The 13,210-nt window shown below is 45.7% G+C and overlaps 1 protein-coding gene across 2 annotated transcripts in view; it reads left to right on the top strand.

The window, feature by feature from the left end:
* Positions 1–1,540: 1,540 nt before the first annotated feature.
* LOC135902280 (transmembrane ascorbate-dependent reductase CYB561-like) overlaps positions 1,541–13,210 on the top strand; it is a 35,573-nt gene continuing 23,903 nt past the window's right edge. Inside the window, exons 1-3 of one of the 2 annotated variants that reach the window (XM_065432260.2) lie at positions 1,541–1,696; positions 3,281–3,504; positions 10,506–10,714. In XM_065432260.2, the coding sequence (XP_065288332.1) occupies positions 3,285–3,504; positions 10,506–10,714 (429 nt within the window). In that variant the 5' untranslated portion in view covers positions 1,541–1,696; positions 3,281–3,284. The other variant, XM_065432258.1, reaches the window with a different exon arrangement.

The following is a 13,210-nucleotide window of genomic DNA, read 5'->3' as shown; positions in this document are numbered from 1 at the left end:
CCGACAGCTGAATCGCGGTCAGCAGTGGAGGAAGGTGGAGGGGGTTGAAAGGAAAGAGAATAAGAATAAAGGATAACTATTTACATAACATCGCCTTGTGAAGACAAAGCAACGCAGCCTCTCTCTTCTCCCTCTTCGCGGAGTTTGTGTTTAAGGAAATGCAGGCACTCTCGGAACTGATACGGACATCTCGCATATTAAAGAGCGGCGCACTTACACTATATATAGCGTTCTTACTTTGCGTGAAAATTTCACTCCTGTATTGCAATCGGCTTAGGTTTGATTATTTGATTAAAACAAAGAAAGGAAGAAGAAAGAAAACGCCATCTTTGTAGGCGCTTTCTAGCGCAGCGATGGTGCTGTGCCGCTCTAAAGAAACGTCATGTCGGTCTACAGCTATAGGGTATTCTTCCAAACTATATATTTGTTAATTTCACAGTGATATATAGGTTATCGGGGAAAAATTAAGGATGAAATGTATTATTATTTTTTTTTTGTGCCAGAACCACGCCAGAACCACGCCAGAACCCCAGTGCCGGTACGTCAGTGCGAAGTCATCGATGCCAACTGACATACTTTCCCATTCAGTAGGACAGATGATCAGGCAAGTCGGTATACGTTCGATCATACTTGCAATAGGGCGACGAAACACAAGGACAAAGAAAAAGGAGGGTACACAGCACGGCACCGTGTGGTGTGCCATCCTTTTTCTTTCTCCTTATCTTTAGTCGCGCGCTCTTGCAGCCCTGAGACTCGTATTTGGGGCGTTGTCGTCGCGCAGTTAAAGTTGTTTAACTTTGCCAAGTTGAGGCAAGATTGTATGCTGCAAACTATCTTGCAGCGTATTTTCCTTTTCGCGTACTATGCGGTCTGGAACATTTCGCGGACATTCAACGAAAGAATAAAAAGGCTACCATATATGTATTACTTATTCAGTGATTGCGTATCACACTTGTATAATGTAATGTTTTAGGCTGTTGCGAAGTTAATCTTAAGGTACAGACAAAGACGCTTAAAAACTTGCATCTTCCCAGAAGTGAGAGACAACGTCCACGAAAGTGGTGCATTGTGCTTTTCAGGGCAGCGAAGTGCTAGGCATGTTAACTAACGTGAGTGCTAAATGACTGAAGCCTCGTTTCTAGACAGCGCAATGCCCTGCTCAACAAACAAAAGAAAAATGCAACCATTGAAAGCGCTCACAGGACGAGGTACTATAACGACTATGCACTCGAACAGACTGATCAAAGTGAAAAGTACGGAAGCGCCGGATGGCATGGATTCCATCGAAATTCGTAAGGGTGTGGCAGTATTTAGTTCTTCCGCGCCACCCACATTTCCACGTACTCTGAAAAATCGTGTGAAAATGCGTAGGTTGTTTGAAAGCACAGAGAAAGCATAATTTTGAACAGAACCTGCAAGCGCGCGCAAACGTCGCTACCGTGTCTTGTGGCTCCGCCTGACCTTAGGAGAAGCAACCATGTCTTTCTGCGGCCAAGTTTGGCGGCGAAGATCCACTGGAGCAAAACCAAAACAAAAAAAAAAAAAAACGAACTGTGATCCCGCCTGTCGCAGTGGAGAAGCTGCTCAATCAACTGTTCTCTGTGGTTTAGTTTTTCTTCTAAGAGCGTATCTACCTCTTTCGAGTACAGTTCACGTTATCGTCGCCGCTGGGAGCAGCAGCCGCATCTTACGTCCGGTATGATGTCAAGCAATCGCGAGCAGTCGGTGCGAGCGCGAGCAGCCCCGCTTTCGCCCTCTCTCGTTCTGCAGCGCGCTACAGGTTTCGAAGCATATGGTTGATTCCGCGACGTTTCACGCTAGCTGTGCCACCTGTTCCGTCCCACCGGTAGCTTGTACACACCTCACGCAACCGTTCATATCGATCTTGGAACGCTGGCGTGTGTTCAGCTGAGCGTTGTGTGGCCGAGAGCGTCAGACCAGGGTGTTGAATGTCAAAGGCTTCATCTTGCAGTTCGGCAGTGTGTTCCTTTCGGACGCGCGAAACCTCGTGACAGCTGACATCTCCGCCGATGTCCAATAGGAGAGTGATTACAAACTCTTGCGGTGCTGGAGACTGTGAATATGTACTGCTTCAGGACGCAACAATGTGGGCACAATTTTGATCGCTAATATTTTGACGTTTCGTTGCAGATGTATTAAATGGACGCGTGTCGCGTTTTGTGAAAACGTATTTCTAAAGTAGCGTTTTACTTTGATGCAGGATTAATTTGCATTATGTTTGGTGAGCGGTTGCTATTTGCGCGCCTTTTATTACACTACGTGGTGATCGAGGTGCACGCAGTGTAGTTTAAGCTGTTCCGGGACGACCTGCAAAATTTTAGATTCCTTAATTGTTGCACGACTTCCGAGCCGCGAGCGACATGGCGCGCATCAGTGTATCTGTTTTAGAAAAAGAATATCAAAAGCATCCGTCTGTGCCCTAAGATGTATACTGTGTTGAACGACAAGAAATATAGTGCATAAAATGCACTATTTAAAGCACATTGTGAACGTTGCTAAAACTTCTTAAAGCATATTTGAAATATAACTCAAATCTCTTGTTTTGAATATACAGCCACAATATTGCAGATTTTTTTACCTGCTGAACATGAGACTACTGTGGGGTTGTCATATAGCAATTTTCCCTGTCGTGGCACTTGACTGAAACAAGACTGCTTGCATAATGGTTGCGAGTTTTTATGTACATAAAAACTAGCAATCAGTATGCAAACAGTCTTGTCTGAATCAAGTGCCATGACAGGGAAAACTGCGTGCCAACCAGCGAAGACCTTCAACAGCGTTTTGAGTGAAGATGGTGTGGTTGAGTAGTTCCCTCCCCTCCTCATATCGTGTATTTGAATAATGTATTACAGCCAATGCATTTAGCTTATTTGTTTTGCTAGCACCTACTTCGGAACAAGGGAGGATAGCCGCACAGTTAACTGATTTACTTTGGTTGTAAATTTTCGCTGTATGTATAGAAGAGTCACTCAGGTGTCGCCATGTATGTTAAGACAGGTTTTAAGTTTCTAAAGTTTGCAGCATCTACAGGTCTTAGCCTAGGGAAATAAGTCAGAGCTATGCAACTTCTTGCTTTAATTATGCTTGTCCAATGAAATGGAAGATAAACTTAAATGTGGGGGCAAGCTAAGGCATGAGTGGCCATTCATTTCTTCTGCATATTGCACATGCTTTGCCTTGCATTCACTGCATATACAAGGCAATCTACAATCTGTAAGGCAGTCTACAACATCATTGTTCATTTGTAATATATCTGCAGGAAGATGGAACCATATGATTGTGATCTGAATGTCGGCCAGGACCTACGAGGTTTCACTCTTGGCTATGGAGTGACCCAGCTGCTTGGACTGAGCTGTGTCCTCATGGTGGTGGTTTGGACAAGCCACTACTTCGGCGGCTTCTCTGGCCCCAGCAATCCCAAGACTGAGTTCAACTACCACCCAGTCTTCATGGTTCTGGGCATGATTTTTCTTTATGGGAATGGTGAGTGCCCCCTTACATGTGGGCTAGTGCAGGAACAGTTGTATTGAAGATCATTACTTTGTGGTGTGCCCTACTTTTCTTTCTGACTTTAGGAATTTCATGTTAGGTTGTAATAGAGAGTTTAGCTTGTCTGCAAATTTCATATAGCTTATGCATTACCAGGTTACTGGAGCGGTGGATGGCACTATCAAAACTGGCAGTGACATATTGCTACGGAACAGCCGCCACAGTGAGGCTGCACTTAGGAGGAAGAAGACGATGTGGGCCCCACTTGATATAGCGTTGCCATTTTGGCCTTCCGTTAGCTTCCCTGTAAATAAATTGTATATAGTATTGGGCTCCAGCTACACGTAACATTAATTTGGTGGACGTGGACATTCCCTGTACCCGTCATGGAGCTTCGCTGCGGTCGCAACGGCGACAGTGCAACTTCGGCTCCGGCTGGTGGCACTTCATCTACGCAACCGTCTCCGCCTGCAGTCCCGACCTATGTCGCCATCTCCCCCCCTCATGATCCTGGTGTTTTCAACGGAGTCGGCAGTCCTGATGCTGACGACTGGCTCCGCTTATACGAACGTGTCAGCACCGGTCACAGGTGGGATCCGACTATTATGCTTGCGAACATTCTTTTCTACCTCGACGGAGCTCCACTTGCATGGTTCCGGACTCACGAAGAGGAGATCTCGAGCTGGGATCTCTTCAAAGAGAAGCTCCGCGACCTCTTTGGCTGTGTTGGTCTAGACCTTCTTGGACTGTTTCCTCTCTTGGGCTCCGGAAATAAATGGGTCGCCGTCGCTACTGATTATGCTACGTGGTACACAATCACCGGAGCCCTTCCGACAAGTTGTGCTACCGACGTTGCTGACTTTCTGCTCTATGACATCATTTTAGTGCACGGTGCTTCGCGCCAATTACTCACTGACCGTGGCCGCAGCTTTCTGTCGGCAGTCGTCGAGGACATTCTCCGCTCCTGCTCGACAAAGCACAAGTTCAGCACGTCCTACCACCCACAGACCAACGGCCTCACGGAGCGCCTCAACCGGACCATCACCGACATGCTTTCAAAGTACGTTGCGACCGACCACCACGACTAAGATCTTCACTTACCATATGTGACGTTCGTGTATAATTCATCGCATCATGACACCGCCGGCTATTCACCATTCGATCTCCTATATGGCCGAGAACCTGCGTTGCCCTTGGACACTTTGTTGCCCTCGGCCACACGTTCAACCACTGAATACGCCCGCGACACGATCGCACACGCCGACCACGCGCGCCAGCTCACCCGCACCCGTCTTGAGGCCTCACAGGAGCATCAGAGACGCCTCTATGATTGCCACCATCGCGACGTGCACTTTACTCCGGTTTCTCTGGTGCTTCTCTGGTCACCCATTCGACGTGTGGGCCTTTCCGAAAAGCTGCTGTCGCGCTACACTGGCCCATACCGTGTGGTGCGACAAGTGACCGATGTCACGTATCAAGTCATCCCCGCCGACCTGTCAGCGTCATCGTCGGCTGCAAGTGACATCGTTCACGTGGCGAGACTAAAGCCATACCAGACACCTTTCACCGCGGATGTGTAGATTAAGCACTGGGATGGTGCTTCTACTGCCGGGGGTGATGCTACGGAACAGCCGCCACAGTGAGGCTGTACTGAGGAGGAAGAAGACGACGTGGGCCCCGCTTGATATAGCGTCGCCATTTTGGCCTTCCGTTAGCTTCCCTGTAAATAAATTGTATATAGTATAGGGCTCCAGCTACACGTAACAATATTGTGATGCTTTGTCGAAGTACAATACATTTCAATAACTTTGATGTTGCGTGAGTATTCTCTTTGAAGGAAAATCATAAAAAGGACTGCACATCAATGACTATGTCACTATCAGCATCTACACCAGCAGTTAAGTAGAATATGGTAGGTCACTGCAGTGTTAACTTTGTGTCCTGTCTGGTTTAACTCTGCGTCACGAGATGTCGCTACCAGCGCATCAAGTGGAGGCATGAATGCTTGCAATTGTGGGGCGGATGCCCCAGAAGAAGCTGGTGGAATGGTGACATTCAGGCAGAGTTGCAGGCATGACAGGCCGCCAGTTGTGATCACTGTCGTGCAGTTATAGCTGTTTATGCCGACACTTTTAAGGCAACTTGGAAAGGACATGTTCGCCAGAAACACCACATTCAGGCCATCGCTCATCACGAGATGCCTGTGGCTGACCATAAAAAGCTCCTAAACATAATAACAATGGGAGAAAGGCGGGAGCAAAATTCTGGGCATACATTGCATCCCTAGACAGCCAACTGGCAGAATCTATGATCCGCGACAAAGAGACAGGGGAGAGGATGCCAAATCTCTAACGGGCTTCATAATGCAAAAAAGGGTAAGGCATGCAGACACGGGACAAGAGAAGAGAAGTGGGCAACACGAATGCCGGCGGAAGATACATATCGCAATTAAGGAAGCTGAAGAAGCAGGATTGTGCAGATATGTAGGAGAACAAGGAAAAGAGCTCCGTGTACTATAAATGAAGCTTAGAACAACAGAAAGCTGAACTAGTTGGTAAGGATTCATAATGTCAAAAAGGGTAATGCATGCAGACAGTGACACAAGAGAAGAGAAATGGACAGCACGAACGCCATTAGGGTAGAATATGGTAGGTCACTGCACTATTAACTTTGTGTTCTTTCTGGTTTAACTCTGCGTCACAAGATGTCGCTACCAGTGCATCAAGTGGAGGCACAAACGCCTGATGCGCTGCGGCTTGTGTCGTTCATGTTGTCCACTTCTCTTCTCTTGTGTCCGTGTCTGCATGCCTTACCCTATTTTGCATTATGAATCTTTACCAACTAGCTCAGCTTTCTGTCATTCTAAGCTCTAACAGGCATTACTGACCACCTAGTTAGCTTACAGAATGCTACTAACATCAAGTGAAGATATTGGCCTGTCTACACGTATGGACGTAGAAGGAACTATAATGAATTATCAGGACTGGCAAATATCCCAAATGGCTGTTGAGAGGTTGATTGGGCGCATTAATGCACGCACGGCCGGTGCTCTGGATGGCATACCGGCGAGGGTCGTCAGGCACTTGGGGCCAGATTCAAGACAGCAGATGGGTAACATTTGAAGTGGAATTCTTGCTGGCGCTTATCTGCCACTAGAATAGCTCCAGAGCAAGGTCACCCTCATGCGCAAGAAAGGCGGAGACCCCGGATTGCTCTGAGATTATAGGCCGGTCGTAGTTACATGTGTGTCATTCAGGGTTTTTGCCCAGGTCCTGAAGGCATGGATGGGAGCCTGGGCAGAGGCAAACAACTCGGGAACTACGAAACGGATTCTGTGTGGACCAATGGCTGGAAGATAACCTGTTTGTCCTGTGCCAGTGCAAAGAGATTGCAAGAAAGGAGTCAAGCCCTTTGCTATGCTGCTTCCTAGACATGGCGGAGGCCTGTGATAAAATCCCACATCGAGAGCTACAGTGCCTGCAAGATATTAATATGCCACATGCATGGACGACCATTCTTTGCCGCCTACACAGGTGCAACATGGTCGTTATGACTGTGTGCAGCGTCACATCACATGAGGTAGACGTGAACAGAAGGTTAAAGCATGAATGCCCGTTGTACCCTCTGCTATATATGCTCTATGCAACACAGGTGGAGCGCAAGTTGCTGTAGTTGGGCCTGGGCTCTTCCGTCAAATTCATCGGCGTAGGTCGTAGGCAAGTGTATTTGCCTGGTTTATTTTTTGCAGATGACATTGCACTGCCGGCCGACAGCGTTACACAAATGCAGGCACATATTGACACCTGCGGTAACAAGATGGCATTGCTTGGACTTGTATTCAACGCCAAAAAGGTCGCAGTGCTGTGCTCCTCAGGCTCCCCTGAAGACATGGGAGCACTGATGCTTCCAGTAGGCCAGGTCATACAGCAGGCGACAGAATGTAGGTACTTGGGCATTGGCATAGCCAGCAGGTGGTGTTTGGCAGCTCGAAACCCCCCAAAATTTTATGACCCCTCTCCCTTACCCTCCTTTCCCACGGCACAGAAAGTTTCAGAAGGTGGGCTGAGAAAGAGCAACATGGATGAAAGGGAAAGCTTGGAAGTGAAAGCAAGTTGAAGGCCAGTGGCAGTCCAAAAAGAGGGGGAGGGTGTTATCATGTGGGTGACCCCTCTCCCATGCACATGCACAAAACATCTTTGCCGTCACGTCATGAACAAATACGCGAAAGGTGCATTCGCGTCAGCTAGTTTTTGATTGTGGAAAAAGCGACTGATACATTTATGCTTATTGGAAGGAAGAAAAAGAATTTTGCTGACTCCACTGGCAATGGCTGACACCTGAACATTGGCCAGAAAGGTGTATGGGGCAGTGAAGAGGGTACAGAATTGTAGAAAGCACATTGTGGGAGAAACAAAGTTCAGAGGGCCTATTTACAATAACTACAGTATTTACAATGGTGAATATTAGGGAAGTTTGCTCTATCATATTGTCTGTCATGCAGAAGACGTGCGGCTAGTGGGCATGAATGGGGTGAGCACACAATTAAGAGAAGTCCGTTTCGAAAGGTGAAAGCAGGTGGGCTGTGGCATCTAGTAAGATTCCATTAATCATTTGGGGCCTTAGCTTCATTCACCACCTGTGTCGAGGCTTTTTCAAAGTGAACACACAAGTTAATCTGTGGCACTGCTCCCCTCAGGCGCATGTGCCTATGACAGGCACATAGCAATTATGGGAGCAGAGAGAGAGGAAAGCTTTATTGAAGGGAAAATTGACAAGAATACAAATAGCTGTCTGAAGCAACTGCACATTTTTTTTTTTGTTGAAAGTATGATGACTTCGTCATTCACTGGAGAATGAACAGCCTTTATTTTGTGCCTGTCACCCACTGGTCACACACAAGTACACCACTGATGAGATCATCCGAGAATAGAGATGCGCAGCCTGGCCTTGCTACTTGCAAGCATATCTGAGACGTGGACAAAGAGGTGACGCAAAATACTTTTGTCAGCTGTAGAAGTCCCCCACCCCTTCTTGTGAGCTTGCGAAAAATGGGTGCAAGGAACAAGCCATTTTTAGATAGAAAAGTAGAAGAAAGTTGTTGGCTAGCGCCTGCTGCGGCCCAACTAAAGACAGTGCAAAAAATGGGACAAGACAGAAAGACCTACAGAATGCCGATTTGTGCACGACAAAATGCATGAGGGACGGCGATACAGGGCCAGGGAATCTAGGAAACAGCCATAACAAACAGGTGGGAGGCCAGATAGGTGAATGGCCGCAACATCTATGCAGCGGCGCTGCCTTGAAAAGGTAAACAGAAATATGTGAATGTTAGGGGCCACCACACCATTGAAGAACCTGGCAAATGTGACACAGATTGATGAAAATAAATGCTTAAGGAGTGTATCGAGTAGGGTGATGAATACGGAAAGAAGGGGGAGGGGGGCATGAGCATAAAAGGCATAAAAAATGGAGGTCATAGGGAGAGCATCTCGTCACTGCCAGATCAATCGACACCAGATGGCTGTGGCCACTCGCCCAGCTGAGTTTCATCTACCCCGTTGTAACACATGCTGCTTGCTGCTGATAGCCCATCTTAACAAAACTTCTCTGCAATCTTCAGAACAGCTGGGTGTTGGAAGGCAAGACACTTGCAAATCTTATGGAGCTGCTAGCTCTTATATTTTACTGCAAACTATGGACGCTGTAATTTTGACAAAGGCTTCTAACAAAGAAGGCAGCTATGCTTCGGACTGTCTGCCTCATTGATTCCAGAGTGTTATTTAATAATATGTATTGCATGATGTGGACTACAATACCAAGATCCCAAGTTCCCTCCAAATGTCTCTTCATACAAGTCAGACAGCAGATCACCAAAAGTGATTGAAACTTGCATCATATGATACTATCAAAGCCTTCACTCCAAGGTTTGTTCCTGCATTTTAAATGTAGGAGACTATAACATGGGCCCAGCACAGGAAGTGTGACTGAGCAATAGGCGACTTGAACAATAGTTTCTGCGCCTCTTCCGTATGTAGCCATAGCCAAACCATTCACTAGAAAATCTAGTTAGAAAACAACCTGGGCTGCAACAAGTCTATTTTTGCTCTTTGGTTTTCTTTCTGGCTCCTTTCTTTCTCCTTACTTTTTATGTGTTAAGTAATGATTAAAGAAAATGTGCGTTTTTCTTTCTTTCATGAAAAGCAAACTGATGGTGGAATTTATTGGCCATTTGCAAAAATCCCAGCTTGCTGTCTTGCTCAGTTGTTTATCGTTTTATTTATTTTATTTATTTCATGCATACTGCCAATCCCAATGGGGATTTTAACTCTTCTCCACATACTCTATTTCTCCCTCTATGTGCGGCCTCTCAAGGGGAGGAGCGTGAGCTCAAAGGCTTTAGTATTTCTAGAAAAGTATGTTTTCCTCATGTTCCTGACCCCACACGCAGCTATCGAAGCTGTTCAATGGTAAAAATACATGCATTGTTCTGCTAATCTGTGAATGAGAATATCGTGGTTGAAAAATGCATCTCGTGCATGCACTGGATAAATATGCAAAGGGCAATTTACACCATCCTCTTGCAGCTGCAAAGGGGCATTTGCCTGGAGCCGATATATGGCAACAGCGTTGGCAGCGGCTGGTTGTTCACCTAAACGTTCACATTGCGCAGGTGTAACCATCGTGTGATTTTTGTTTGTGTGCTTGTTGTTAAAGACAGTATTGTCTTTTTTTCAAGCTGTCAAACATAACGTTGCTTGTGCTGCTTGATAATGTGTTGTCTGGGCCTTTAAAAGTTCATATATATATCTTTGAATTCTTTTTCACAAACACTGTTTCACCCCAGTTCACTGAACAACACTCTGTCCAGGCCTCAAAGCTGTTTGCAGATGTCATCATTCCCCTTTCGTTCTTATCCAGTATAAACATTATGATTACAACTTCAATTGCTCAAGAAAGTTGAAAGAGTGCACCCGTGTTTTTTGACATGTGTGCAGGCATCCTGGTATACCGTGCACTGAGGAGTGAGCGCAAGTCACGCCTCAAGCTGCTGCATGGTGCCCTGCATGCCCTGGCTTTCCTGTCTTCAGTGGTGGCTCTGAAGACTGTCTTTGACTCACACAACCTGGCCAGTCCACCCATTCCCAACCTCTATTCACTGCACAGCTGGATGGGGCTACTCACAGTGATCCTCTTTTCTGCACAGGTGATGCACAAGTTGTTCTTTCCTCATTCTGCAGCTGCTGCCTGTTTTGCATAATTCCAAGGCAAACCTTGTTACGGGGCAGTTTACTTATAACGATACCACATATAACGATATATTGGCTATAACGATGAGCTGACTTCAGAATATCAACTTAGGCATTAGGGATATGAGAAAAAACATATATGACGATATGTTATTCACCACATATCGGATATAAGAATAGAAATTCTGCCTTTTCGATGCTATTTTTCATGTATAATAATCGTGAAATTTGCTTTGCTAAGTTTCCCTTAACCAAGATAGGCCGAAAAGCTTGCCTACATGAATTCGTATCTGCCGCCATTACCGAGCAGTGTGTCCTGCCAGCACGCCAATTGTGAAAGCCACAGAGAGCATTGCAAGTTGGCGCAGTGTGCCACAAGATAGCACTAGGTGCTTCGCATCCGCTTCAACAGCGACCATACTGAGAAGAGACAGGGAAAGAAAAAAAAAAACAAAAAAGCCAAGGTGCGAATCGTGTCTGCGCTCCCTTTCTCGAGTCTCCTTTTCTTCCTCAGCTAGTGCAGAAATACACCACGGAAGCAACAGTAGGTGTGCCGACAAAGCGCGAAGCTGTGTCGCTTGAGATGAAGCTGCCAATTTTGCAATACTCTAAGTACGAGCTTGCACACTTGATCATATTGACAATTCTGAAAACCACAAGCGCCACAATCATGAAGGCTAGAACCAGTGACCATGACAATCAATGGAAAAGGTGGGCTTTGTGCGCTAGGGCAAACCACCATGTGTGAAACCAACATGGTGGCAGCCGCTGGCATTACTGAACTCTGGGAACAGGTTACTACTAGTGACAAATTAGGTGGTGCTTTGATGGAGGAGTTTGCAGATAACGCTGCCTCGTTCTGAAAAAGATCTCCAATGGTGTGATCATTGTCACGACAAATGGTGCCATTGTGTGACGGAGGCGATGACAGCAGCGGCAGTGACGACGAGATTGACAGTGACCTGTCTTTGACAATGACCCAAGTGACACAAAGGGCACTGTCGCAAAGTGCACTGTCATTGATAGAGTCGCTCGTTGATTTCTTGCACACTAAATTATAGCCGCCAGTGCTTGCGCAGGTGCTGGACGCGATGCACACCGCGGTTGTGAACCTGAAACTTCTGCGATAGAAAATGCAGATTTCTGACTATTTCAGCGCGCCTAACGCTTGACACGTTGCTTAGAGCCATAAATAAATGTTTCATTTTTCACAGCCCACTTTCTACATCAATATATTATAGTAAGTGGCAAATTTGGGTTCGGAGCTACGAAGGTATGCTCAGCAGCTTTTTATTCTCTTTTTCGATGGCAGTCCAGATATAGCAATGATCCGTTATAACGATCACATTTTTCGCTTTTCTTGCTATTGTTATAAGTGGACTGCACTGTATTATAAAGTCACATCCATAACAAAAATATGTTCATTATATCTGATTTTTCCTTCTCATGAAAAATTCAGGAAATTTACACAGAATAAAAATGGGTTGGAGTGCATTTGGCAGGCATTACCGAGCCATGACATGCATCTTACTGGCATCCTTGAAAAGGAAAGTGTACAATTATTGCATTCTACTGTTTCTAACATATTGGGCAGGAACTTGTAGGTTAACGAAGACGATTGAAAAGTTAAAGCCTATACGTTGAGTGATGGATTGAAGAATGTTAGGCGTAACATATAGAGACAGGAAGAGACTGGTGTGGATCAGTTAGCTAATGGGGGTAGCCAGTACTCTATTTGACATTAAGAGAAAGAAATGGAGCTGGGCAGGGCATGTAATGCGTGGCCATGTAATGCATTGTGCCCACAACTACTGGGCACAACCACTGGGTACAGGCACTGGGCACAACCACTGGTCTAGTAGAGTTAAGGATGGGTGCCAGGACAAGGAAAGTGTAGTTCAGGATGGCAGAGACTTGGGTAATGTGATTAAGTTAGGAAATATCCAGGCATAAAGTGGGGTCAGCTTACACAAGACAGGGGTAATTGGAGATCGCAGAACGAGGTTTTTGTCCTGCAGTGCACATACATTGGCTGGTATTGATAATGATGATGATATCCAATATGCTTTATAAGCATATAAGCATATTATATTTGTTACACTCTGGTATTGGTGAAAAGCATTTTAGACTTCATTATAACTGATAATTCGTTATACCCATTTTTGTCATATCAAAGTTTTACTGTATAATGTGATAAACATAGAAAGGAGCACAAGAATCTGTTATATTTTCAGGACTATGGCTTTGCCGATAACTATACAAAATGAATAAGTTAATTGAGTTCTTACTATCCCATCACTCTTGCACTAGTGTAAGAACACAAGGGCAGGGACTTGAACATGAAGAAACAGGAATGAATGAGTGAAGCACTGACAACTGTCATTTATTGAAAAACTCAAGCCAGCATGAAGGGTGAAAAGGAGGAAAATGCATTTGGAATCGTGATCACAGAC

This window comes from Dermacentor albipictus, chromosome 1, assembly GCF_038994185.2.
Source record: "Dermacentor albipictus isolate Rhodes 1998 colony chromosome 1, USDA_Dalb.pri_finalv2, whole genome shotgun sequence".
In the NCBI taxonomy this organism is placed as follows: domain Eukaryota; kingdom Metazoa; phylum Arthropoda; class Arachnida; order Ixodida; family Ixodidae; genus Dermacentor; species Dermacentor albipictus.
The sequence above is the reverse complement of the archived record's forward strand: the minus strand, read 5'-3'. Positions and strand labels throughout refer to the sequence as shown.